Genomic DNA, 27,807 nt, shown 5'->3' on the forward strand with positions numbered 1-27,807 from the left:
TCAAATACAGATAGTAATACCTTTCAGTTTTCTGCAACAAATTATTTTAAGGTTTAACTATTAGCTAAAAATAACTATAATACTTGTAAATGTATTGTTACTATCTAAACAACAACTAAATTATTCATGTTGGGATTTTATGTGGCAAATCAACAGAAAGCACAGGATTAAAAAGAAAAAAGACAGAAGAAAATATTTGTTTTCAAAACATTTTTAGCAAATATACTTCTGAATACAAGGAATTGGTCAAATCTGTGTATTTTATCAAAAGGGCAGATGGTAATACCTTTTAGTTTTCTGCAACAGACTATTTTAAGGTTTAAGTATTAAGTGAAAATTACTGTAATACGTACAGTACCTTGTAAAAGTATTGTTACTATGTAAACAGCAACAAAATTCAACATGTTGGGATTTTATGTGGCAAATCAACAGAAAGCACATAACTGAAAAAAAGAAGGAAGAAAATGATATTGGTTTTCAAAATATTTTTAGCAAATAAACCCCTGAGGATTTTATTCTGACATCCTAGAATAAAATCCAGTTCAGCCAATTGTCTTTATAAATCTTAAGTAGTGTTTCTTTCAGGATTACGTATGAGAGACAAATACAAAGTGAAGTATACAAAAAAATTGTGGCATAAAAACAAAATAGTTAGTTTTACTGCCTTCTGAAATCCCCTGATTAGTATTTATAGCTGTAATTGCTTTTCACATCTGTCCAAACATTTTACCTTTTTGCAAAAAATGCTTTTTTTTTTCTACCTGTAATTGCCTCACCCTACACATGCTCCATGCAAATCATCTGAACAACTCTCCCTGGCAACGCCTTGTAGTATTATTGGGTTTTTACATGCAAAACATTCCTGAAACAGCTGACAATGAGCAGCACCAATCCGTGGACTTTATCGACCCGGTGTAGTTAAGAGACGGCTGAACGCTACGACCCGCAAAGCCCGACACAAATACTCTGTGTACAGAGCAATCATGTCTTAGCTTTGTGTGAGTTTGAGTAAAGTTCTCCACCATGTGCAAACAATAGTCTGCCACAAACCCTGAAAGTAAACAATTCTGGCTGCAACCAAAGATTAGGAGCAGAAAAGCTCAGAGCTTCTGCACGATTCCTGGCTTTTCACTAAAACGTTAGAAAACGTTAACATTTTTCACACAACAAAATGTACATCTGTGTAAAATGTAAAAAAATATTTAGCATAAAGTGAATGGCTTGGGACTTAATTTTCATTCTGTTCTGTTTAACTTCTGTTGAAGATTTGCAGTGTTTTCAAAATAAAATCACTTACAATGCTCGGTTTCCTCCAGTGTGTCTTTGTCACCATCGGATGATGTTGGCGACTGCGAAGGTTTTCCGCCATCGTTTCTGTTCGCCTCACTGAAAACTAAAATCCTACAGCTTCAAAGCACTTCACTGTCACTAACTTTAGAACGTCAGATTTCAACTCGTCACGACTACTGAGCTTCCCTGCCAACTCAGACAGGTAACTGCATCCTGAACTAAAGCTACATCCCTGATGACTAAAACCCAGAGGCAAGATCCTCAGGCAGATACACGCTGTGTCATCAGCCGGCTTGCAGTGCAAAGCCTGAAATCTACGTAGATAAGCAATCCTCAGTGTGAAGTTAGAGGTCTTCGCTAGTCTTTAACTCTTTGGAGAGTTACAGGATGAAATCGGGATCACATCATCCGCCTCTCGTTAAACACTATGTGCATCCTGACTGACAGCTGGAGGTGGAGTCCAACGTCTCTGCTGTCATAAACGGTTGCAACTAACAACCAACAAAAGGGTAGCAAGATTTAACAACACAGAAAAGAAAAATGTGGCAACAAATGACTAAATTGGTGAGAATCTAGTATAGATACCCTGTAATATTTCCACATACTTGGTCAGGGTCAAAATGCTAGAAAATGCCACATACTTGGTCAGGGTCAAAAACCACCACAGCCTCTAGTAGGTTTTGTGAATAGGCTTTCTGTGTTTAATGAAGATGTGTTCTTCTAAAGTGCTGCTTATTTTAAAATGATGAGTAATACCACTGCTTCAGCATTGAAAACCTTTTTCCAGTTCTGCTCTGAGTTCACAACCAGGAGCTCCAGCTCCACCAACAGTAATGACTACAGAAAACCCAAAGGTAGCTCCACATTTGCAGACAGTTTTCTCATTCAAAGGCATTAGAGAATGGAACAAAGTCCCAGGAAGTCTTAAACTTTCCCCTGACCTGAAGGACTTTCTTTGTAATGTCAGGAAAGTGTTATTAGAAATCTTCCAGAGCAGAAGTTGGGCAATTTTATGACAGTACAGTGATTGTGTATACGGTATATGAAACTTTCAATGAACTTTTATGATTGCTTAAAACTGTTTTATTAACTCACATAGTCAGGAACTACAGATAGAAACTAACTTTCCATCTTTTTTTAATATTTTTTGCATGTTGTCTCTGTTTTAAATCAACTAATATGCTTTACTAATGCTTCATGGTGATGTCACGTTCAGGTCGATGTGATGCGTTAATGTTCCTCCACACATTTGCTGTGTCTGCTTGCAAATTACATATTTTTATACTTCTTTACATTTCTCCAGGAAGGAAAGATTGCATGATGAAAGCCGTCTTTTCAAAAATTATCCGTCTTAAGCTGCTGATCTCTGCAGCTCCTCCAAAGTTACTGTTTCAGTTCCCCTGACTGGGATTTATGATATTATTCTGTAACCTAGCAACTATTTACAACATGTTTACCTTTACCTGTTTGGTGTGTTCCTTGGTCCTCATGATACTGATTGGTCACTAATGTTCTCTGACAAATCTCTAAATCCTTCTCAGAACAGATGGATTACAGCTCACTGAAATTAAATTACACACAGCGGGACGCTTTATACTGACTTAGTGACTCCAAAAATCAGTTGGTCACACTGGATTTTATTTAGGGGTATCAGAGTAAAAATGGTAGAATAAATCAGCATGCCACAAATTTTTGTAGGAAATTTGAAAAAAAAAAATATATATATATATATATACTGTATATATTACTGTAATTATAATATGTAGTATCATAATTAGAAGCATATTGTTATTTTACTGTCATTATTATCATCATTAGTTTATTTTATTTTGTTAGAGAACTCAGATCATGAAGTATATTTTATGGTGTACATTGGCAAGAAGTTGATAATTATGTCCGGTTGTTATTCACAATTGTCATTATTACTATTATTATTATGGGTCAGTTTGTAATTATTCTGTTTTATGTAATATAGCTTATTTGTAGGTTCTTTAGCACAATAAATCAAACAGGCAAATTAATACCAAATCATGTATTTAATATACAAATTTCTGAAAATGATTGAGGCGGTAAGTAAAATATTTCATGAAATTGAGATAAATAAATCACTTCTTCCTACTCCTTTTTAAACAGAAAAGTAGTGATAAGTAAATTATTTTTGGTCTTGGTTATGTACGCCAGATTTCTCTTGTCCTATTGGCTGCTTGTTGTCTTTATTTTTAAAAACCTGTTTGAAATAAATAAATACGACAAAATGTGTAGGTGTGAATACTTTTACAATGCACTGCATGTATAAACATAATGAATAGCGAGGAGACGGCATGCACCCGCGTCATTTTGCAGACACAGAGGAGGAAGTGGGGGAGGATCTCTGGGGAGTCGGACCAGCATAGACAGCAGGTGTGAGAGCTGCAACCTTTCATTATGAGAGCTAGCAGGATCGTCATTATGACAATGCACAGATTAAACACACAACGCCACCTCTACGCTCCTGATGTTTCAGCTGCAACTCTCTGCAGCCTCACAGAGCTCATTAGGACTCTTCGCGAAGTGGGTCCAGCTGAAATAGTTTTCTTTGAATCAAAATATATTTGGCGGAACCACTGCAATTTGCTTTAATAATATCTGATATAGATGGTTGACTGAAGGAGGGTTGAATCATGAAACTTCCTCAAAAAGCAAAGCAGAGGTTAACGACTAAGGTTTATGTAAAACAGCTAATTATTTTCATGACATTCAAAGCTTTTGACATAAAAAAAAACGTTTGAAGAATGCAGGTGGCTTTGTTTGTCTTCATGAAAATGTACGAGTACAGTACTAGTTCAACTATGTAAGACCTGGTGGGGTTAATTGCAGATTGACCTGTTTTTTTTTTGCAGGGCTCTGATTAAACTGATACAGTCCCTCTGAGTCTTGCCCTATTAAGCTGATGCGTATTCATTCCTATGCTTTCCATTAATTTTCGCAAAAAACTGAGGTAATTTATAAAATAAATGAATTTAAACCATATTCTCTACTGTTTTGCTGTCAAAGACCTGCAAAAGGATGAGGTTTCAAATATTCTTCCTAGTTGCATAACGAGACTAGCAGGTGTGAGATACCTTCAGAGTGCTGCAGCGATCAAGAGTGACTCTTCAACAACCCAGCTTCGAATTTTTCCCATTCCTAATCCTTTTTTCTCCCCACTCCCCTTGCCACCCACAGATTAAGTCAGGTAGTGAGAAATGTTGGATAGTGAGAAAATCCTTTAGAAAACCAATCTGACATAACTGAGATGTTATCCGCTTACAATCACGGACACAGTGTAGCTCTATCTAAATTTTATTTTCACAAAATACCCCTGGCAGGTTTTTCTTTCCACATCTAATTTATTCAATGTGGAAAAGGTAAGCCTGAAGGTTTTCAGCGGTTTGGTGGATTTGCTTGAAGCTGTGAAGGTGAAAGTGAATAAATTTTCCCTGATTTGTTCCAAAATCATGTTGATTCTCCTAAATAAATATAAATCCTCTGCAGTCAGAAATTTAGAACTTCCTTTTGTATTTGGTTTTAAAACAAAAATGGCCTATTTGACTGTTATAGACTCAAATCTGGATTTAATAATAACTTCAGTGGATACACAAAAGATAGAACAGAAAGAAATGTAAATGTTTCAACATTTTACAATACTTAAGTTTATTACCACCGCTGTGTTTAAGTTTAACCTGAGGCAACAAGATTGCCTCAGGTTAAACTTAAAGGCTAAAATTTTAATTTCAAATGTTCACGTGTTCGATAAAAGTCAAAATTCTATGTCTGAGATTAAATATAAAGACACTAAAGTAGAGATTATAGTCTTAACAGCTCAAGGAATAAAGTCTGCTTTGTCCTGGACAGCTTCGATGAAGGGCTGGACAATATGGCTGAAAAACGTGTCACCATAATAATTATTCATTCGTTTTTTTGTTTCAATTATCTGAATTACTTAAATCAAAACCTATCCTGTTTTGCCCACAGTTTTCACTACTCCATTAAGCAGTTATGAGGCATGAAAACTTGTTCCTCAACAGGTCGTTGCTAGGTAACCAAAGAGTGAGAGAGTGAGTTGATGTCACTAAGCTTGCTTAACTAGCCGTGAGCGGTTAAAGTCATTCCTCTGCCTTCATCCCCCAGAATGCCATGCATTTCTGGGTCAAAGTTCACTGAAATAATTGAATATTTTATCAGATGTATTATTTATTGATATTGATTACGTGGCAAAGGGATTGCTCTATTTCTACTTTTTAATGAGTATTTAACAAAATATGCCCAAATTAAAGGTTGGATTTTTGTGAAATCTTCTGAAATGAAAGCCAAATCAATCTTTAGGCTTCTGTCCATCGTTACAAGCGGTGCCAACAAATACATCCGGCCCTGTGATATATTTTTAGGACTGACAATGAGCTAAACTCTAAAGTGAATCCGCCTCAGCTGCGATCTATTTTAATCGCACATGACTGATGATGTTATGGGTGACAATGTCTTTTGAAATGAAAAAAAGACAAGTCCTGTTATGGGCTGTGACTTGTGGGTTCTGATGGAATCATGCTCGTTCAGCTTGGAGCGAAAATTTGTCAGCGTGAGGCTGACTATTTCCTGCTAAAAATAGGCCTTTATTAATCGAGTCAGTCAAACATAATAATTGCAGCCACAGAGCTTTGTGTGCTTTAATTACACAAGTTATACAAAAGAAGGCAGGACTGAAAAGCACATCAGACAAAAGAACACGAGACAGAATGTGAGGAGACTGATAATAACAAAGGATCACAGATAGAGGGGGTCACACAGATAAGGTCAGGGGGTCACGGTTCAGACTTAATGCCCCTGGGTCCCCTCTCCCTACCTTGTGAAGAGGTGAGGTGCTGTGGGTCAGTTCAGGCTGCAACAGCTGGGGCTCTATTGGTGCAGAAATTCGGGGGTCAGCCCCATCCTGTTTCCTACAATCAGAGAGATGCAAGAAAAAGATTTGGTCAGAAAAGGTCACTTAGTCTGAGATCGAACAGCGAAAAGGTAATGTCATGGAGAAGGTTACCAGAACAGGCACTTGTGTTTGAAACACTGCTCTGGCTGGAGGCTTTCTTCTTTAATTTAGACACACTGAAAATTGGAATTGAATTTCTAAGAAAAGACGGAAACTATACATTTCATGTCGGTGTAAATCCCGAATCATTCATTTACGGACCACAGCTATCTAAATCTTTTTATGTTGATCAGATGTATTTTAAATGTTTTACTTTTGAACATTTTTATTTATTTTAACAAGATATACCATAAGAAACAGTCTGGTGGCTGTAACCGGGCAATTTTTTTATTGGATTAACCCTGATGGATAACCGCCCTGTCGTAAATTTAAATGTCTGTTCTTTTTCTGATCAGTGACAGCACCAAGCTAAGCACCACCAAGTTGCTGTAGAGACTGCTCTGCAGAACCAGAACCAGAACCAAACATGGAGAATCAAAAATTCAACACGCTAAAGATAAACACTTGTATTATATGGGTTTTTCTAGATCTTGCTGGGACATTAGTTCTTTAATCCTGGAAATGTTATTCAGGTGATAGAAGGCTGACTTTGTAACTGTCTTTAAACAGTTCTGGAAGTTACATAAGTAGAAAATCGAACACTGATCAACACATTTGGTGTGTATTGATTATTTAGATAGTGGCATTTGAGGAAATGTGATGCTTAATGTTTGTTTTGGTGACTCTGTAACGTTACTATAAATGCTTTTTTGCAGAAATGACTTGACTTCATTTGACTGATACTCAGTGAGGAAGATCCAAACATAGCCATTTTCAGTATTAGTGAGGTTTAGAAAATAAAGTCATATATAGTAAAACATGTGGAGATGTGTCTGTAGTTTGTTCAGTTTGCAACAGAATGAGACTTTCAGCAGAAAATAGAAAGGCAGAATCAAATACAGCAAAGTTGCTTTATTTTATCCTTTTGAGCCTTAAACATCTGCCACAGCACATGTTATAATTACATATATGTATCGGAAATCTTAGACTTGGGGTTAAGGTACTGCCTTTCTTTTTCCTATCTTGCTGATGTACGTTGACATATCAAATATAGTTATAGAGGTGAAGCAGATTTGGTGAAACATGAAATTTTGGTATGTGTGTTTTGATGAACTCCTGATTTAAATAGTTGGGTTCAATTCACAGTGTATAGTTGTGTCAGAACGTGGTTCAATAATTTTGCTGTCACATAACCGTCTTGTTGTATTTTTCCATATAACACCAACTGAGCACCAGCAAATTCAGTTTCAAGCACTCAGATAATTATTTCCTAAATTAATCAAAACATAGGTCATGCCATCAGTTTCACTTTCATTTTTGAGAATCCCAAAGTAAGTGAACCTTCCTCAGCACAGAGTGTTTGCACAATGTTGCAAGAGATTATGTAATGTTGTTATCTTTGCTGCAATTGTGAAGTTTTGTGGATGAAAATTGCTGCAGCTTGAAGTAGTTGGTCCAAATGGTTAGTAAGACGATGCTGGAGCTCTATTTATCTAAGGCAGCATATCTCCCACTGTCATTGAAATGCAAGAAGGATAAGAAATAGTATATTTTTCCATGCTAGCCACACTAGCCACTCTAACCATACACACAGCTAATCAGCAATGTCATATGCTAGAGCCAGTTGTCCTTGTTTTAAAATAAAACAGCAACACCAACTGCTCTCCCACAATGTGGAGTCACATTGCCTCTGCTCCTAACATACATATTTAACAACTGCTCAAGGCATAGATGAGCAAAGAATATTTTTATTACAAATGTTTTCTAAAGAGAAATTATCATCAGCTAAAATCCAAGCACAGCAGACAAAGATTGAGTAAAAATTAAATTTCAGAAATCCTCTACAGAATTCTAATTTCAATTTTGGTCTTTTACCTTTGTGAGTAAATAACCAGATGTATTTATGTTACTCTAATATTAACAAGCATTTTTTTTTTTTTTTTGCTTATACAAAATTAAAAAACTAAATATTTCTGGATGTTTTTTTTCCACCTTTCTTTTAGTTCGAAGAGCTGCAAATAAAAAATACTTAATCTACCAGGGGACACAATATGAAAAGCTTCACATTTATTCAAAAGTTTTCTCTCTTCTCTAATTCAGTCAAGTTGCAAATTGCTGATGGCAAAGCTGTTTTCACGCATCCTTTGTTCTAAACTTAACCAGGTTGGCTTTTTCTCCACAACAACTTTGATGAATGTGCACTGACAGGGGGCCACATTCTGCTGAAGTTTGTTTAATGAATTAAGTCAGTTTAAAAAAGCATGAAAGACGACCTGAAATTATCCTGATGCATTAATAATAGAAACTGAATCTAAATATTGCTGTCTTTGATGATGAAAGAAAGCTGAAGCCCCGGCAGTGAAAAATATATCATTTTCCCTGCATGTAGAAGGTGTTGTGCACTCCAGATAAAGTAATATTCAGAGCACAACCTCTTGAGAAATGAACGCTTCTGAGCCAAAAGCGATTAATTCTGCAAGAATACAATGACGGTACAGCAGAGGGAATGCTTGGAGCCGCTGTGGAGGCTGTGGAAAAGGCAAACAGTGACTCAAATCTGGGCTCACATTTGTTGAGTGCACTCAGACTCAAATGTAGGTGAAGAAAACAGAGCATGAATCATTAACATCCAGCGCTGCCTCAAAGCTATTACACAACGAGCGACTGTGCAATCAAGAAAGCATCCAAATGAAATGGGAACAATTCTGAACATGATCCGGTTCTCAGGATAACAAGAAACCACATCTTCCCGAGCAGCTCTCCCCGCGGGAGGTCAATACGACCGGGCATCAGCCACCCTGGACTCTTCATTCTCACCGATCCTCCGCAAATCGATGGAGAACACAGAGGCACACATTAAGGGTAAATTTATGACTGGAAATCTATTTAAAGAATATGTTGTGTAGGGAATACTGGTGCAAACTTGCACTCATAAAATGAGACAAACTGGAGACAACAAATTCCTAGAAAGATTCAGATCAAAATGAGAGTTAAAAATCTCAACTTCAAACTCCCTTTTCATAAACGTGAGCTGCACCACAAGAGCCCAGATCGGTTCGTTGCACCACTTCACCACTTCAAATTACATAACACACCCCAGCTGGTAAACGGGAGCAGCACGAAAACCGTCCGGAGATTCATGGGGACAGCCTGACGTCCAGCTCAGAGCAGAGCTGCAAACTTACTCTCACACAGAGAGAGAGAGAGAGTGGCAGCAGGAAGCCAGGCGCTCCCCGTGAAGTCCGGACAGCGACCCGCACTCTGGACCGATGACTCACCGCCTGAGCCTCCCCCTCCTCCTGCCTGAGCTCGGTGATCCTCTCTGTCTCTGCTACTCGCTCTGCTTACTCGCTCCTCATCCGTCGCTCACCTGCTGGTCTCACTCTCAGCTCTTCAGACTGCAGTATACTTCCAGCCAGCATCCTCTCTTATTCTCCTCCTTTCCTCTCAACCCTCCCACTCACACCCCTCTTCTCTTCACCACTCTCTCTCACACACACACACACACACACACACCAACACGCATCTGCACTCTTTAGTTGTCTTTTCCTACATTGCATCTACATCCTTCATTCATGTTTGAAACCTGAAGCTCCACTACAGTCCCACTGAGCCTATAATACTTGCTACCCTTCCACCCATCAAAGTAGCAACCCTCCCCCATTTCAGCTGCTTGGAAAGAGAAAGTAGGGATTATTGAGGGAAAGGGGCTATCCTTCAATCCCATGCTGTCTCATGAGCTTGGAGGAGCTGTTGCTAGGGCAACCAACATGGGCTACATGTTGAAAAAAAAACACAAATGTACATGACCATTCATGATTATAAAAATACAGTCACGGTTCCATTTATTGGCACTACTGGTAGTATTTGTAAAAAGCCTTAAAATATAAGAATTGTTTTCATCACATATTAGGGGAAAACATTTTTTATCACAATTACTACTATCTAACACTTAGATGATGAAGGAGAAGAAGCTTTATTTATATAGCACTTTTTTATAAAGCACCTCAAGGCAGTTCAAAGTGCTTTATATAAATTAGAAGAAAAACAACACAAGCACAATAACAAGCAAAGCAAAAGAAAAACTAGACTTTAAAATGTTCCAGTTGTTCTGGGTTGCTAAGTAGATAGTATTTTCTAAGTTTGTTCTAGATTAGTAAAGTATAAAGCTAAATGTTAGTTCTCAGTGTTTGATTCTTGTTCTGTACAGAAGAGGATTAGGGCCACCGAAAAAAACAAAAAAAGAATTCTGACTTTAAACTCAGAATTATGAGTTTAATCTCAGAATTCTGAGTTTAAAGTCAGAAAGTCAGAATTCTGAGATTAAAGTCAGAATTCTGAGATTAAAGTCAGAATTCTGAGATTAAAGTCAGAATTTTGAGATTAAAGTCAGAATTTTGAGATTAAAGTCAGAATTCTGAGATTAAAGTCAGAATTTTGAGATTAAAGTCAGAATTCTGAGATTAAAGTCAGAATTTTGAGATTAAAGTCAGAATTCTGAGATTAAAGTCAGAATTCTGAGATTAAAGTCAGAATTTTGAGATTAAAGTCAGAATTCTGAGATTAAAGTCAGAATTCCGAGATTAAAGTCAAAATTTTGAGATTAAAGTCAGAATTTTGAGATTAAAGTCAGAATTTTGAGATTAAAGTCAGAATTCTGACTACATGATAATTGCCTAGCATCATTGTATAGCACAATTGTCGCCATGGTTACCAAGGGTCAGACTCGAACCTTCTCAAAATAAATAAACTTTAGTCTTCTTACCTTGTATAACGTGTTCGCTGCAAAGCCGCGATTATGTCAAAGGTTGTCAATAATAATGACCGCGCAGCAACCTGTGACCATTTTTACTGCGAAATCAACTGAATAAAAGCGATATTAGGCCACCATATATGCGTTTTTTGGCTGGCTTTACAGGAGCGCGTCTAGGTTATTTTTATGTCCGTCATGGCGGAGTTGGCCGAGTTTCGAAGAGAGTGATGTCACGAGCAAAGGGTCGATAATTTTTCACATACTTTTGAGCATACAGAGGATTGTTAACCATTTTTCTTCCTACCAACTTCCCTGCTTTATCCCTGAAACCATTCTGAATTTATGTTATGGGATTATTGTCATGACATGCGAGTTGTTTTGTTAAAAGAAAATGGGCTCTCCGTTGGATCATTTTTAAATCCCAGGAAAACAGAAAGGTGCAGATTAATATTATAAACTCTGATCAACTTTAAAAAGTTCAGCAAATATTTATTTTTAAATTATTCTCAGGGGCACAAATAACTGTGAAAGTTGTTTTTGTTTTTTTTTTTTTAAAAAAGCTTCTTACTTTAAAGGTTTATTTCAAAGCTTCTTTTCACATGTCTTTCCCTGCAGTGCCAACAATTTTTTTTTTCACATTTGTTCCAAAAAAGTATATGAAACAGTGTGATTTAGTTTAACATTAAACTCCCAAAGGTTGAACAAGCGTTACAACTTCCATAAAGCTCATTGTGTGGAATGACAATCCCTGAGTGGGGAGGTTTTTAATTACTATAATGAGTCTGATGAAATCTCCTGTGAGCATGTGCGTTTCCTGCACTAATCTGACATGCACAGTTCCCAGGAGACACTCGACTAATGTCAGAAGCTGTGTCTTTTTATGCAGAGCCTTTTCCCGTCAGTCTGCTCCTCAGGCGGCCTCTTATAGTCGGTACCTGAACCGAGGTCCGGTGTGTGTGCGGCGTGCGTTTTGTGTGTCAGACATGAGCAGATAATAAGGGATTACAGCACAGCCCTCATGCCGGGCTCTATTAGGAGCTGCTGCGTACGGAAACAAACAAATACTGCTGGTGTCATCCAAAGCTTCATGGATTAGAAAGCAAGCTGTAAAATTGAAACAAGCTTAGCAATTTGTCAGATTCCAGTAATTTTTTTATTCATAAAACGAGGTAAGAGGGTTGTCATTTTTATTTCCTTAAAAAGCACACCGGAATTTGGATGGGTTGATTGAGTGCTTTGAGCTTATAGATAAAAAACACCATGATCTAATAAGAATGCCCTGCCTAAAATCTGATTAAATTTAGCTGGAATTTTATCATGGATCAGTGCAGCGGGCTCATACCAATTCTGGGACAGATTACTCACATCATTTAAAAAAAAAATACAAAAATAATATAAAAATAGAGAACGAAAAGACAGAGTCTTGTAGAGCTTTGTGTTTTGCTCGTGTGGACATGGATAGTTGGTTTTAAACTGACAGCACCCTCCTGTTTCTGTGTCCTCTACCGAGACCCAGAGGTAATCCCTTCCGCCTGACCTCGCTATCAGGGATTCCCATCCCATTAGCCCGGTGAAATGGCCTCTGCTCCTTCCCTTCTGCTCGGATCCTTGGAGAATCACTGCCGTCCCAAAGTTTTCGCATCATTCTGCTCCTGTATCCTCGCCTCGCCGCTCAGTTTCAGCTTTTGGGAAGCTTTTCTCAATCAAAAAAGTGTTAGATAACATCCTTTGAGACTGAAGCTCAAATGCTGCTAAAGCTCACTGGATCCCGTAATTCCAAAGGGATTACAGCCAGACAAACAAAAGAGTCAGGATGTGTGCTCAATGTGAATCAAGTGTCAATGATTTATTGGAATTATATATATATATACTGTATATACTGTATATACTGTATATACTGTATATATTAAGTTTAATTAATTAACAAGTGTATGTTTGCTCGAGGAAAGATTTAATTAGTACTTGTGAGCCTTAGTGGAGGAGGGTTTGGGGACTGGGGTATGACAAACAGTAATGAGTCACAGGAGGCATGCTGCGAAACAGCTCTGAGCATCACCCCAGAAAAGTTTTCTTACTTCCTCTCCTTATGCACATAAAGAGCTTTTACAAAAGTGTTCATAACTTTGTAGTTTTTTGATCATTTATCACATTTTAGCTACAAATTTTCTGTAGTTTATTGGGGTTTTATGCAACAGGCCATGGATGTTGAAGCACAACTGAAGGAATGTTGCTTTATACGATTAAGTTTCTAACAGCTTTACATCTGAATAAATAAATATTTGCTCTTTCTAAACCGGTGACCCCACCAGAACCACACACATGGTAAAAAGTTCAGGCAGGGATCACTCACCCCTCGAACTGCGGGATGGTTCAGAGTCTGGTTATTAATTTTTAGCTAGCTTTACTGCATAGACACCTTATAGTCACACTTAGCTTACAGAAACAGCAGCAAGCCACCAAATAAACAAAAGTAAAACTGACCAATAAAATTTAATTTTAGACCCATCCCAACAGACGCACACAGATGTGGACTACATACAGGATGTTTTGACACAAAAGACCTTTTTTGTCTCCACAATTTTGTTAATAATTTAGTTAAAGAGGGTTAAATAATAAAAAAAATCCGATAACTATTTTCTTTTTTTTACTTAAAGGAAAATCTCAAGGTACGCAGAGTGCGTACAGCCATACAGCTGCATGTGCTGCTGGTCTGACTGTTTCTCAAATTAATATTCTCCTTGACTGGTCTGTCAAATTATTTGAAGAGTTACATCTTGGTTGGTTTGCACTTGTGCCACACTCTTTCCATTTTCCAATGAACTTTGCTCTATGAGATAAACAAACTTTGGGATAGTGATTTATAAAGTTACCATGCTTTAAAACTATATCAGCAAGGTTTTGACTGTGTGCCTTAATCTATTTAGTTTTGTTTTAGTTTGTTAGCTAATGTTAGCTAACAAACTGAGGCCTTTAGAGAAGAGCTGGGTTCATACTGATATCAATTTACACACAAATTGACTTAATTTACCAATTATGGACTTGGACAACCAGGATTTTACTTTGGGGTATCCAAGTAAATAGAACTGAATACAAATGGATGCCAAAATGTTTGAATTTGGCAGTGAATAATTTCTTCATCCATGTATCAGTTTCCTTTTGCTTTATGCTTACATACTACTCTGTAATTTAAATTTGCAATAAAATGCATTGACGTTTGTGGTTGTGGTTTTCCTTTAAGTAAAAAAAACTGGATGTTTTCCAGTTTGTTCATGACAAACTGGAAAACATCAAGAGATATTAACACTTTTTCACGCCACTTTCACTCCATGAACTAATAGAGTTGCATAAATGTTTTACATTAAATAAATAAACCTAATTCTAAGTTTTCAAGCAGCATGACGTTAAAGGCTTTCCCTGCTGGGTTTAAATGCTTTAAAGCCTGCCTCTCCTTACTCTTAAACAAATTACCTGGTTTAATCAGGACATTTGCAAGGCAAAAAAGGAGTGCCAATCACATCCACACTAAAGTGAACTCTGCATCCCCACCAAGGTTTCTCTGCAGTTTGTCTGAGCCCTGCTGTGGCTTTGATTGTGATTGTTTTGACAATTGTGCAGCATTTGAGCTAGATAATGAAACTATAAGGTTGATGTACTGTAAAGGATTTCAAGTCAAGCAGAAAGACAAAGTATGTTTATGGTAAAAAAGTTATTTTAAAATTTGGTCATTGACATAATCAGGTCATATTGGAGGTCATTTAGCCAAACAACCGAACCAATAAAAGGTAATTGTATAGATTTCTTTTTTAGATTATTTTTCATCTTCTTAAGGAATCCAAAATCTTATGGGACTAAACTAAAAATTGTGGTTGCAATGATCAAAGGTAGATAATCTCAAGGGTTATGGATATATTTGTAAGAGCTTTTTCCTAAAGAACCCGTCATAAAAGTTTAATATTTTTGCATATCTGATGGCAAAAGTAAAAAAAAAATAAAAAATAGTGCGGAATAATAACTAAATTGTCCTAAGACTATCATGGATTCATGTGGATTTCTATTTGCCTTCTTTGCAATTCTGCAAGCAGCTCCATCATAAAGTCTTCACAATCTCCCACAGCACAAGTCTCCTATTTCTTAATAGCATTAGGATCTGAGCAGACGGGTTCCTTGCAACACTTTGCTGTCTTCTACTAGGTGTCTCCCACCTTGCAGGCATCAATTACTTTAATTTTCAGAGTGCTTGGCAGCTTCTTAGTGGAGCCCATTGGTTTTGATTGTTGAGGCGAGGTTTGCAAAATCAAATTATCTTTAAAGGCCTGGCTTTGCAAAGGAATATAAACAGTGTGGTGAGTTTGTTTTGGGTTTTTTTGTTTTGTTTTTTCATGGATTCATCAAAACCTGCAGCTCCTACCATGGGAAGCCATGTTTCATAACAAATACCTGTTTCTAATAGATGATGTTGATTCAAACACTCCCAGTTTAAAGTCTGTTTAGATTAAGAAACCCCTGGGACATTTCAGTCAAACAGATGTTTGCTATGGTGATATTGAAATTACAATCTGGTACTGGTGTGCAATACATATTAATTTCTTTTAATAAAGATAAACAGGGCATATGTTTTTTTTTCTCGTTTGCGGTGGAAAAGATGAAACGTCCTTCAGCGCTCTGCCTTACCACACCAGTCATTTCACATTTAATGTCAATAAACTGGCTCCAAAAGGAAAATCGTGTCCCCAAGAACATATCCTGAAGGACAGAGCCATCAATAAAGAGACAGGCCCTGTCTCCTAAATACCTGAGGATACCTTGTCTCAACTCAAGTCGAAACATCTCTGCAGTACAAACAAAAGTTTCTGCAGGTTAAGAGGAAAACTTTAAAACTGAAAAGCTGCAAAATTCCGATAACATAAATTTCAAATGTCCTGTCGTAGTCGTCTGGCTCTTATCTCCGCCTTCAGTAGCCGGCTGTCATCTGAGCTTTATGTTTTTTTAAAGACATCTGTTACTGGTGCCGGATGATGGATGACACGGCAGCACTTGGATTACTGAGACGAGCAGAACCAGGGGCGAGCTTGTCACTCCCGTGCTATATTTGGTCGGACAGCAGGAGACTCACAAGGAGAAAGTCTTGTCTTCATCGGCCTTGACAGCGTGCTCTCCCACCACGGTCGCTCTTTCAGACAGCTCAGCTAGACGCGCGCTGATCGGTGTGAACGAGTGAACTGACACCTGTCACAACTGAACGTGTGGTAGGAAGAGGAATATTTGGAGACAGGGCAGTAAACATAAACACAGAGGTGTTTACAGTGACACCTAATATCGATTAGCACAATCAGAGGGGTGAGGATTCTGAAGAATTGAATTTGAAGTCCATTCAAAAACAAGAATCCTTTGAAAACAGAAGATGGACTTTTTTTTTTTTACTTAAAAAAATAGGTCTGGACAGAAAGCGGCAGTATTTAACTTGATAAGTGATGAGAGAAAATCAGAGTTAGGATTTCCACCCAACCCATTAAGACGGATACTAACTTCTTAAGTCTTGTCTAAATTGTTCATTTCCAGCAAAAGTGACACCAAAAGGTTGGTCAAAAGTTAAGCCTATGCTTTCGGTAAGTTATCTGTGCTGAAGCACATGTATGGCAGCAGTGGCATCAGCAGAGCCCTTTCAAACAGTAGGCAGGGAGTAACCAGCTCCAGTAATCCATCCATCATGCTTCAGGGACAAGGGGCCGGAGTGCACTTTGTGTCTGAATGTATGTTCATTTGTGCAGAGATAGAGAAGGAGAGAGGCCCCTCCGAGAACATCTCAGTGTAGCCATTATCCACACTAACCCTCCTCTCCCATTTCCTCCCATCGAGGGAGCTTAGCAAGACCGGATTACAACCAATTACAGGCCTCCCTGGAGAGCATGAAAACAGGGCTGGAGGATCATCTATTTATTGTGTATGACCCACCAGATGGGAGATGGTCATTTAACGTTTAATCAGCTATAAGACCCAGAAAACTGAACAATTCCTGACACTGAATACATGGAACAGATTAAGAACAAATACCCACTGAGAGCACATGCAGCATGCTGAGCTTTAGATTAGAAATTACAGTTCACAATGAAACAAGGTCTCTACTTTCCTAAGCCTTACAGCTGCAGTATGTAACTTTTTAAAAATTATATTTTTTACATATCCTCCTCAACCTTTCTGCTATACACCAGCTAGGAGAAGCTGTTGTGAATGCTAATGCTAATTAGCATGGCCATTGATGATGGTGGAGATTTCCTAGGATGCTAAGTTGCTTCTTCACAATTAACACATTAAACAGCAACTACATGAGGTTGATTGACAACGCTAAGACCCTCCTGCTGGCTCGGATTGGTTGTAGTGGTGCATTTCTTCAGACGGCAATAGTAGCTCAGGGAGGAGGTGGATGAGATTGATCTTTTCACAGATTATCCGTCTCATCAACCCATCGGTGAAAAAATGGCAACCTCCATGGGTGAAAATATAACAAAAGATGTACAGTTTTGAAGTAATTAGGAGTTTTGGCATATCACAAACAGCATTATTTTATGTAATAGGAAAATTGTAACATATTTAGGCCAACATGTTCAACTAATCCTGGATCCTTTTAATGCTCAATTCTGATTTTTTGTGAAATCCGATTTTATTTATTTTTTTTGTCTTTGCTTGGTCTTTCCCAATAATTGTAATTTTTATGTTATCTTGTTAATCTTATTTTTATATATATAGTTTTAACAATTTAAGACCTTTTATGTGTGAACATTTGATGCTGCTGCTACACCTGAATTTCCTTTTTGAGCAACAGTAAAGGCTATTTCTATTCTTTTCTGTTCTAAGAGGATGACTCTGTACACAGTAATCAGGCGGCTTAAACGTTGCCACAAACAACAAGTTTTGCAGTCACCTCTCCTCCTGTGAATCTGTTCCCATTACGGTAAAAGGTTATAGTGACACAGTGGAAAAGTGCCAACCAATCCATCCTGCAGTGTTCTCAGAATTTTAAAGAGAGACTCATATTATCCTACTTTTCTTCTTTGATGTAAAGCAGACATGACCATCTCTCTTCTTCGAGTCATCTCAACCAGTCTTTTATCCTTCCTTCCCTCCCTCTTCATTCTTTTATCTCCTGTGCTGTTTTGTATTCAGTTTTCGATCTTCCTCTTTATCTCTATTGCCTTCTTTAGACACGATGCGGGCATTAGGTTTGAAGCAGATGCAGCTGACGGACAGTCAGGCTGTAGCCGGTGCAAACTGGGCCAGTCACTGAGTAATTCAGGCCTGGCTGTCAAGAGTGATCCCCCTCTATTGTATTCCAGTGGGAAGGTGTGATGATTTCTGTGGTAAAGTACCACTCAGTGGTACCGTCGCTGTGTTCCTGCATCAGCGGCGGGTCGTGTGCATGCTCACATCCCTGTCGGCCTGTGTGTGTCACACACAGCTCTCTCTAACCTTGGCAGCTCTGCACAAACAGCAGCATGGACTGATCCGCTCTACCTTTCACAGCCTCATTCGTCTTACTTACAGTGGAGCTGGTGGACGGATCCACACATTCGTACATCACAAGGACAGTCTGAGTCACCGACACCGAACTCCACTCCAGAGAGACACAATGTTTTCAAACCGGGTTGGGTTTTCTTTTTAAAGGAACTTGTAAAACATAGCTTCCTTTTTCTGTTCAGAGTCCTGTCACAAACTATTTAGATTGAAATTGATGAAGTACTCACCAAATACTTCTTGCCTTGGAGAAGGTCTTGTCCACTCTTTAAAAAAGCACAAAACAGAAACAGCATTACACTCTCTTTCAGATTATTTACCCTAAAATAGATTAAAAATAGCAGATGAAAAGCGCATTTTAAAGGCTCTATTGTACGGAAGAGGATTAGGGACAATATTCCTAGACTTTCACCGTTCAGGGCGGCAGCATGTTGGAGTAGCTCTGTACTCATTCCTGGCTTTCTGTGGAAAATATTTCTTTTTTTTATTGACAACTGTTTCTTCTTGTTTTGGATGCCGTGTACCTGTACATTTTATTTCCCTCTGGAATCAATTAAGTATTTTTAAATTTTGAATTTAAATTTTTTTTGGGGGGGAAAAACGTTTTTCATAGAATCAGAATTGTTTCAATTGTTTATGAACCGTCAAATAAATCTAGCCAAGATTCAGGACAGCATTCATACTTTAGTTAGGCTTTCAGTATAAATAAAGTGGAAGGTTACAAATCCTAACAAGGAAGGTGTAGTTATGTGATTCGTTTTATATATTAATGTTGGATTTTGACGTAAATTCACACAAAATTTGAATTCTGAGATTAAAGTCAGATTATATTTTTTCAGTGGCCGTAATCCTCTTCTGTACCACTTGAAGCAGTTCTTCAATAAAACTTTTTATTGACAGTCAAAAGCACATTAGCATCACCTGCTGGCACATAAATTAACCCTGCAGAAAAGATTTCATGTGTCAGTTCAGATCAGCTGGAATGGTACATGGTTTTCTAAATTATTTACTATTAAAAATTTGGAAAGTGGCTTTGATTTACTGGGAGTATCAAGGAAGTGAAACAGGCGACTCCTGAAAGACTTGAGAAACGCTTTTGCATTGCACACACTTTAGCCAACCTCATCTGAAAAATCTAAAATAGCTGCACTGAAGTGCCTCTTGCCATCTGTTGAAGTATCATTTTCAGGAATTAGATGCTGATTATTTCTCTGTTCTTTTTCTTTTTAAGACAAAGTGAATTTTATCCTGGTTGAGTTTTAGCTGTAAGGCTCATAACTCACTGTCAAGACAAGAAAAAATGTGTCATCTGTTCCTGAATCAGAGCCTAAATCTCATTATACTGATTGCTTTTGTGGCCTTTCATGGCCTCTGTCACATCCCTCTTTTGTCTTCTCTGAGCTGTATGTGCAGGCGTGTGCCAAGATCCTCGGGCAGAGGTCTTTCTGCACTTGAAGTCAAGACCCCAAGGATCTGGTAAGACCTGCCAGAAGAAATCAGGTCAGATGAATCATTGCCCTCCTTTAAATCCCAACTTTAAGCATTTTCTCATTTGACAGCCTGTCCCGATTTCTATCTTCCTTATTCTGACACCAAACTGTTTATTTAATATCAGAATATTTTCAGCATCATCTTTTAGAAACCAGGCCTTCATATATTACATGCTTTGATTCGTCTTTTTTATTGTGATTTATTGATTAAATTCTTGCCACAATTAGTTCACATTAATCTTCCGTCCCTGCTTTTTTTAAATTCTCAAATTGTTTTCTTTACTAGTTATTTTCATTATGTAAATGAAAATAACATAATGAAAAACACTCTGCCAGCCAACAGACACTCTGTCCTGTGCTGCATTTTTTTTAGTTTTGTAAATATCACATAATTAGGGACATCTATTTGATGCATAAATGGGGAAGATCTTGTAATCCCTTCATTATTTGTTTCAAAATGACACTCTATCAGAGAATGTCTATTTTTCTTTTATTGTCAAGAAGGATTTAATTGGAGAAATAAAACAAAATCCTCAAAACTCTTTTTGGTCTTTATATTGAAAAAAGCCATTTTTATAGCAAAAATTGGTTGTTTTATAGATTAATTGTTTTGTGAAACATTTCGTGGCTCTGCTTTTGATACATGTTCTATAAATATGGGTCAGTGTAACACCCACACCAGAAACAGTATCATAATTTAGTGTGGGAGACTTTGAAGGATGAAAATATGAAACCACTTTCTGCCAATAGATGGCAGTACATGTGTAGAAAAAAAATCCCTCAGTCCTGAAGGATTAACTTTGTAAACGCCTCTAAAGCATTCTTTCATGTTTTTATCAACAGAAATGTCACATAGATAAAAACAGAGGAACCTTTCCTAATATTAACAGTCACTATGTGATGAAGGTGATTCATGGCTGCAGCTGCTGTAGCAAACATGCAGACGCGACAAAAGTGAATGTTGTTCCTGTACTAAAATATCTGCATCTACACTTAGAAAGCAAACCTATATAAAAATATTGAATAAAAGCTTTCTGGACAGAAGTCAGACTCTTCCTGTCACAAATCTAAACACCAACAACACAGTGCCACCTTGCTATGATCACTTCTTTAGTTTTGTGAGTTATGTTGTGGTAGATTTGTCTCGGAGCGTTGAACTAGTAATGAGTTGACTGCATTCTGGAGGCACAATTCACTCGTTGTTGTGATGCTAACTTAGCAAAACAAGCCAAGGATAATATATTTTCCCTCTGTTTTCACACATTGAAACCCTAAGGAATATTCCAACAACTACAGACATAATAGTTCAACACTCGAATTAAGTGATGCAGTCTGCCATCACCACTTTGGAAACAATTTATATTTAAAAAAGCCAAACTGGATACAGAATTTTGGACAGATTTGGGACATATCTGGTTCTAACTTTAGTAGATTTTTCCAACTTTGAACATAGAAATTTTGGCTAATTATTGCAAGTAAAACAACTCCAAAAATGAAAAAAAAAGTACAGTCCAAATGACAACTGGATAACCAGAGCTGGGTGGTACAATAAAGTCCAGAATGATACTGTTGGCTGATTTAAATTTGAAATTATACAATTCAACAAAGAAGTTAAAAACAAATGCAAAATGGTTATGTTCTCATTTCCCTTTCATTAAAATTACAAGTCCAAGACTATTTATATCTTTTTCATAATCATAGGAAAAATATTTGTTGGCATTAAACCAATTAAATCCTTTTTATAATTGTTGATCAGCTTTCTGCACCTTTCTACCGGTATCTTATAAATGTATTATTTGGGATGAACTCCAGGTTTTTCTTGGCATCACTGTAATATTTTGATCCTCCATAAATTCAGCTTCATGTCAAGACTCTGCCTGGGCCTCTCCAAAATGCAATTATTTATTCCAGTTAGAAGAAAGATGTTGGTTTAAATCAAAAAGTATTTATTCTTAAATTTAAACCCTTTAAATCTTTCAGGAGACTGAATAATTTGGGGATTAGGTTGATTCGTAGTATTCATAAGATTAAAATGTTGATCTTCTGAGTATTGAACGAAGCGACAGATATAGTTTTCCCAAGTTATTTTTGCCAGTTTTACCTTGGTTTCTGCTTGCTTAAGTCTGAGTCTGTGAACGTAAATCACCTGGTTGGGGCTCAAAGACGGCGGGATTTACAAATGTTTGACACAGCTAGCTTAGAAACCGACCTATATTTTCTCACTCCTGACGTGTTGATCAAATTACCGACTTTGCCTGAATTCACACCACATTATTTATGTCACTATGTCGTAAATAGCGTTTCCCCTTAAACCGCAGCAGCCTTAAAACATACAAAAAACGAGATGCTAACCAGCTTTGTTCATTCATGCTAGGCTAACATGACGGGGCGGCACTGTCTCCATGGTTACCAATGGTTAGATACGCCTTCTTCAAAATGCTGTATTTGATATCTTTCTAATTAAAAAAATATATGAACGTTAGTCATATATTATTATTTATTATTATTATTATATTGTTATTTTGATGTGAAGTTTCAACAGTAAATTTATTTGTACTTCTGAAAGCTTGTATCGCATTAAACTAGTGGCAAAATAACTACTGTACAATGCCTATAAGGAAACATGTTCTTTTAGTGCTTTGATGTATAAAAAACTGAAGAAAGAAAAAATCAGCAAATCCCATTATTTCCTGACTTTCAACTGAGAAGTAGTCATTTCCAGTTCTGAGTTTCAACTTACAAGATAAATTTGAAGGGAAGGCAGTACTAACTGGTAGCTAAACAAACGTACTACAAAGTGCTGTAAAGGTAAATGGTCTGCCTTTATAGCAATTTCATATCTGCTGATCATTCCAGCAACTTTTATACCTGTTAGCTAAAGCAATGTGCCATTTCTACTCTTTATTCTTAAACAGACTGACTGAATTTATTTATTTTTTGTTATTTTAATGGAGGCTCATATGATGATGAAAATTGGAGAAGTTAAATGGGGATAAGTGTATGTTGAGACCTTCAAATTAACAGATCATCTGTCTTCATGTTGAGACACAGAACCCTGTGGCTCAACATCTACGTCTGTATATTTATTATAAAACAGAAGTAATAATCAGGCCATAATATGGAGATATGTTGTGTTGAAATGAAACATATTTTTGTTCTCCAAGAGCAACTTTCTTTTTCATGGGAAAAGGAAAGTGAAATATGAAGTCAATCATTCAAACTTTTGTAATTATTTCTACTTATTACCTAAAAGAAGTGGAATGAAAGGAATGCAAAGAACAATAGTAACGGCAAAAACTGGCTTCTAATTTATTCATTCAACAATAACAAACAAAACCGCAGCCAATCACAATAAACCCAAAAAGAGGAGACGCTGGAACCAAAAGTAAAAAACAAAGTTAGGACTTCTCCTTTTCTGGTGAGAAATTTGCAAAAGAATAAAATGAAAGCTTAAAACTTCCTCCTTGTCGGAAAACAGAGTTAGTTACAGGAAGCAGGGCCTGGAGCCAGGTACGAGGAGAACTGAAGTCTGGAGAGAAAGTTTGTTTTTGCATGAATCACTTGCAAAAACATTTTTCTGAACTTCTTCCTCTGCTGCTCATCCCTTCTCAAGTTTTACAAAATTCCCATAAAATGAGATCAAGCAGGGTGTGCCGGGAATAAAGAACGAGGCTCCAAGCGGAAATATCAAAATCTTTGGAGCAAATATTAAATAAACAGTTTGAGTGAGTAGAAAAACATAAAACTCAGCAGTTGAGACAGAGGAGAGATACTGCTGCACAAATGATTTGCCAGTGAAAATAGGTTCTAGATAACAGGTATTATATATAAGGTGTTTAAATAAATTATAAAAGTCTTCCTATCCCTTGAATGTGCTCACATACATCACATTTAAAGCTACAATCTATTGAATTTATGCACAAAGCATAACTCTGGAGTTATGCTTTGTGCTGCACTATTCTGAATTTTTTTATTTATTTATTTATTTTTATTACTTCTTTTTAGTGAACTTTATGCAATTCGCAATTCCCATCTGCAACTTGCTTCTTCAGGACACCAGTCACATAAAAAAGTGTGATTTTTACTGCACACAGTATCTGAGGTAATCATATTTTCTAATTTATTCATATTTACTGATGCTCTCATTGAACAAACGGTGGAGGAAAAAAAGCTAAACTATCCATCTAGAAAATGTGGACAGTTTGGGGGTTTTTAAGATCATTAATTGTAATTTATTGTGACAACGATAAATCAAAATTCTAATCATAACATGGTTTTTAATGTATTTCTAAATATAAAAATCTGAAAAGTGTCACGTACTTTTTCTATTTGCCTGTAGTTACTCAGAAAGAGATTCATAATAGATTCTCAGTTGGATTTTGAGCTGGACTTTGACTAGGCCATCCTAACATCTGAATGTGACTTGATCTAAACCCTTCCACTGTAGATCTGGCTGTAGTTTCATTGTCACCTATTCTCCATGTTTTTATGTAAGGGGAGAAGTTCGATCTAATTTGATTTTATATGTTCGTTTTCTGCTCTGTCTCTCTTTTTATGGTAATTAGTTGCACTAAAAACACTTTTGTATTTGAAAAAAAAATTTAAAGTTAAGTCCAGTAAACATACATAATTTATTTTGCAGTTGTAATGTGAAAAGCTGTGAAAAAGTGTAAGTTATGTGAATACTTCTGTAATAAAGTGGAATTTATACCATATTATACGGAAAGTCAAATGGGTTCGTATAATCTGCGTTTTGAGTAAAGTTTTTACACCTAATCCCATTGGGAGATGTAATAATAGTCCACATGAATGACAACATTTTAAAAGCTTAGCAATACATGCAAATATTACACCAAAATTTGTAATTCCTCCTTGCTCTTAAGGTATCAGCCTACCCAGTGGTAGTCATGGAAACAAACATCCAGGAGGGATGAGAAAGCTCAAGGAGAGACCCACCAGTGTCAACAGCTGTGGCACTTTACAAGAAAGTAGGTCCACTTCATCTGCATGAGATTTCCTCCCTCTCTCTGCAAACGTTTTTTTAACATTTCCCTCACTTTAAAAATTAGCCGAGGCCATTAGTGCGTATCAAATCAGCGACATTGCTCACAGCAAGTAAATCCAGCCCGAAGAAATCCAGCTTAAAATCACGACTCATTACTCGGACATAAATCTGGCGCTGTGGCATGTTCCTTCAGGATTTTTCTAACCCAAAATGTAAGAAACACTGTAAACAGATCATAACCTAACTAAACTTTACCCAATCATCCTGGGACTTCGGACCTTTTCATAAACCATCAGTTGCTAACTAAGGCTACGTTCACACTGCAGCCTGAAGTGACCCAAACAGCCTGAAAGTGTTCCGCATGCACAGTAGAGGGCGCAATAACGTCACACGAACAGACTGTGCTCGGAGTTTTTCTAACCGCAATAAAAAAAAAAGAAGTGCTTAGTGTTTGTGGAAGTAAACATGGATGCTAACAATGGAGCATAGCTTACGATTTTAAAATTGTTGTCCGAGCAGAGCAGCACATTAACAACTTAATCCTCATTATTTTCCGTCATGGTTGTTGTTTTTCTTCCCGTTTTCGCGCATCAGGACGCAGAGTAGTGACGTTTGTCGAGTATCAATGACGTTCACATACGTATCGGATATCCAAGTGGCCTGGTTCAGGCCGTCATGAAAATTATTTTTCTTTCAATACAGAAAATGTGCAAATTTTGCTACGGCGTATAGGGACATTGTAGAAAAAGAAAGTATTAAATTTCTGCCAAAAAAAACCCCAATATTTTGAGAGTAATGTCAGAAATTTTCTAGAAAAAAACATGGACATTTCTGAATTTCAATCGTCGAAAAATTTCTACTTCCCAGAGAAGGCACTCTACCCTTCTCCGGCTCATGGTCTTGAGCTGGAAAAGGGTAGAGTGCCTTCTCCGGGTCAGGGGGGGTGTCCTGCCCCAAGTGGAGGAGTTCAAGTATCTTGGGATCTTGTTCACGAATGAGAGAAGAAGGGAGCGGGAGATCAACAGGCGGATTGGCGCAGCGTCTGCCGTCAAGCGGGCGCTGTACCGGTCCGTTGTGGTGAAGAGAGAGCTGAGCCAAAAAGCGAAGCTCTCGATTTACCGGTCGATCTACATTCCCACCCTCATCTATGGTCATGAGCTTTGGGTCATGACCGAAAGAACGAGATCGCGGATACAAGCGGACAAAATGGGTTTTCTCCGTAGGGTGGCTGGGCTCTCCCTTAGAGATAGGGTGAGAAGCACAGTCATTCAGGAGGGACTCAGAGTAGAGCCGCTGCTCCTTCACATCGAGAGGAGCCTGTTGAGGTGGCTCGGGCATCTGGTCAGGATGCCTCCTGGACGCCTCCCTGGTGAGGTGTTCCTGGCACGTCCCACCGGGAGGAGGCCCCGGGGAAGACCCAGGACACCCTGGAGGGACTATGTCTCTCGGGTGGCCTGGGAACGGCTTGGGATTCCCCCGGAGGAGCTGGAACAAGTGGCTGGGGGAGAGGGAAGTCTGGGCCTCCCTTCTGAAGCTGCTACCCCTGCGACCCGACCTCGGATAAGCAGAGGAAGATGGATGGATGGATGGATGGATGGATGGATGGATGGATGAAAAGTTTCTATAAATTTTCTGAGATTAATCACAAAATTTCTGAGTCTTTGGCAGAAATGTACTCCTTTTTTTCATCTACCATTTCCCTAATACATCGTCGTAAAAATCCCTTTCACGTTTTGGCTCTACAGTAAGTATCGGGCGTCTTTATTTGCTTGATTTTAGTTGGATTTTTTTGGCCCGCAACTACAGTTGAGTCTACAGTTTTGTCCCACGTGACAAAAAGTTTGGACACCCTTGATCTACTGTAAACTTATGAACTGTAAAGGATGGATGAATGCATCTGATTAATCTCAGTTCTATCCTAATGAAGATTCTCAGAGAAGTTTCAACTTCAGATAAGATACTGGCTTCTCATAAATTCTCAACAAAAAAATCTGACCTCCCTCTTTAAGAAAATAACCTTTTAATGAAGTTTACATCCTAATTTCAAACAGCAGAAAACATGTGAGAAAGTGTGAACACTGTTTTTAGCGGATGTTACTGAGCATGACGCCATAGTGTTTTATTGAACGGACCGATTCAGACAGAAAGTAGGAGACAACCCAATTCTCCAGGCAACACTTCTCCCTGGTTCTGGATAAAAATATGTGTTGACAGCAAAAACACAGAAAGTGCAGCACAACAGTGGGGAAAGGGAAGTTTGACAGGAGAATGAGGGGGTGGGGATGCAAACCCTGACAGAGAAATGACCAATCATGTGATCTCGCTTCACTTCACACAAATGGCAGACTCCTGTGGTCACATGTCCTACATCACATTTATACAGACTGTATCTTTCTGTGCTGTCTATGGCAATAAATGACATCCTGAAATACCCATCCATCCGTTTTCTGAACACCCTTGTCCCTTAGAGGGATCGGGAGTTGTGCTGGTGTCTATCTCCAGCTAACATTCTGGGCGAGAGGCGGGGTCACCCTGGACAGGTCGCCAGTCTGTCACATGCAAACTCCATGCAGAATCGAACCCAGGACCTTCTTGCTGCAAGGCAACAGTGCTACCAACTGCACCACTGTGCAGCCCACATTACATACATTTATGTAATTCTTTAGCAGTCCATGGCAAATGTTGTGAGTTTAATTTAAAAGCAGCTTAACCAGGGTTGTAGTTT

The 27,807-nt window shown here is 37.9% G+C and overlaps 1 protein-coding gene across 16 annotated transcripts in view; it reads right to left on the reverse strand.

The window, feature by feature from the left end:
- The window catches only part of rap1gapa (RAP1 GTPase activating protein a), a 62,458-nt gene that overhangs the window by 21,545 nt on the left and 13,106 nt on the right, over positions 1-27,807 (reverse strand). For 12 of the 16 annotated variants that reach the window (XM_028018546.1, XM_028018556.1, XM_028018530.1 and 9 more), the window contains exons 2-3: positions 18,818-18,853; positions 6,149-6,242 (exon numbers count right to left, since the gene is read on the reverse strand). In XM_028018546.1, coding sequence (XP_027874347.1) covers positions 6,149-6,242; positions 18,818-18,853 — 130 coding nt within the window. Of the gene's footprint in view, positions 1-1,297; positions 2,949-6,148; positions 6,243-9,603; positions 9,759-18,817; positions 18,854-27,807 lie in introns of those variants that run through there. The other 4 variants (XM_028018606.1, XM_028018631.1, XM_028018599.1 and 1 more) reach the window with 4 other exon arrangements.

Source organism: Xiphophorus couchianus, chromosome 1 (genome assembly GCF_001444195.1).
Source record: "Xiphophorus couchianus chromosome 1, X_couchianus-1.0, whole genome shotgun sequence".
Classification (NCBI taxonomy): Eukaryota; Metazoa; Chordata; class Actinopteri; order Cyprinodontiformes; family Poeciliidae; genus Xiphophorus; species Xiphophorus couchianus.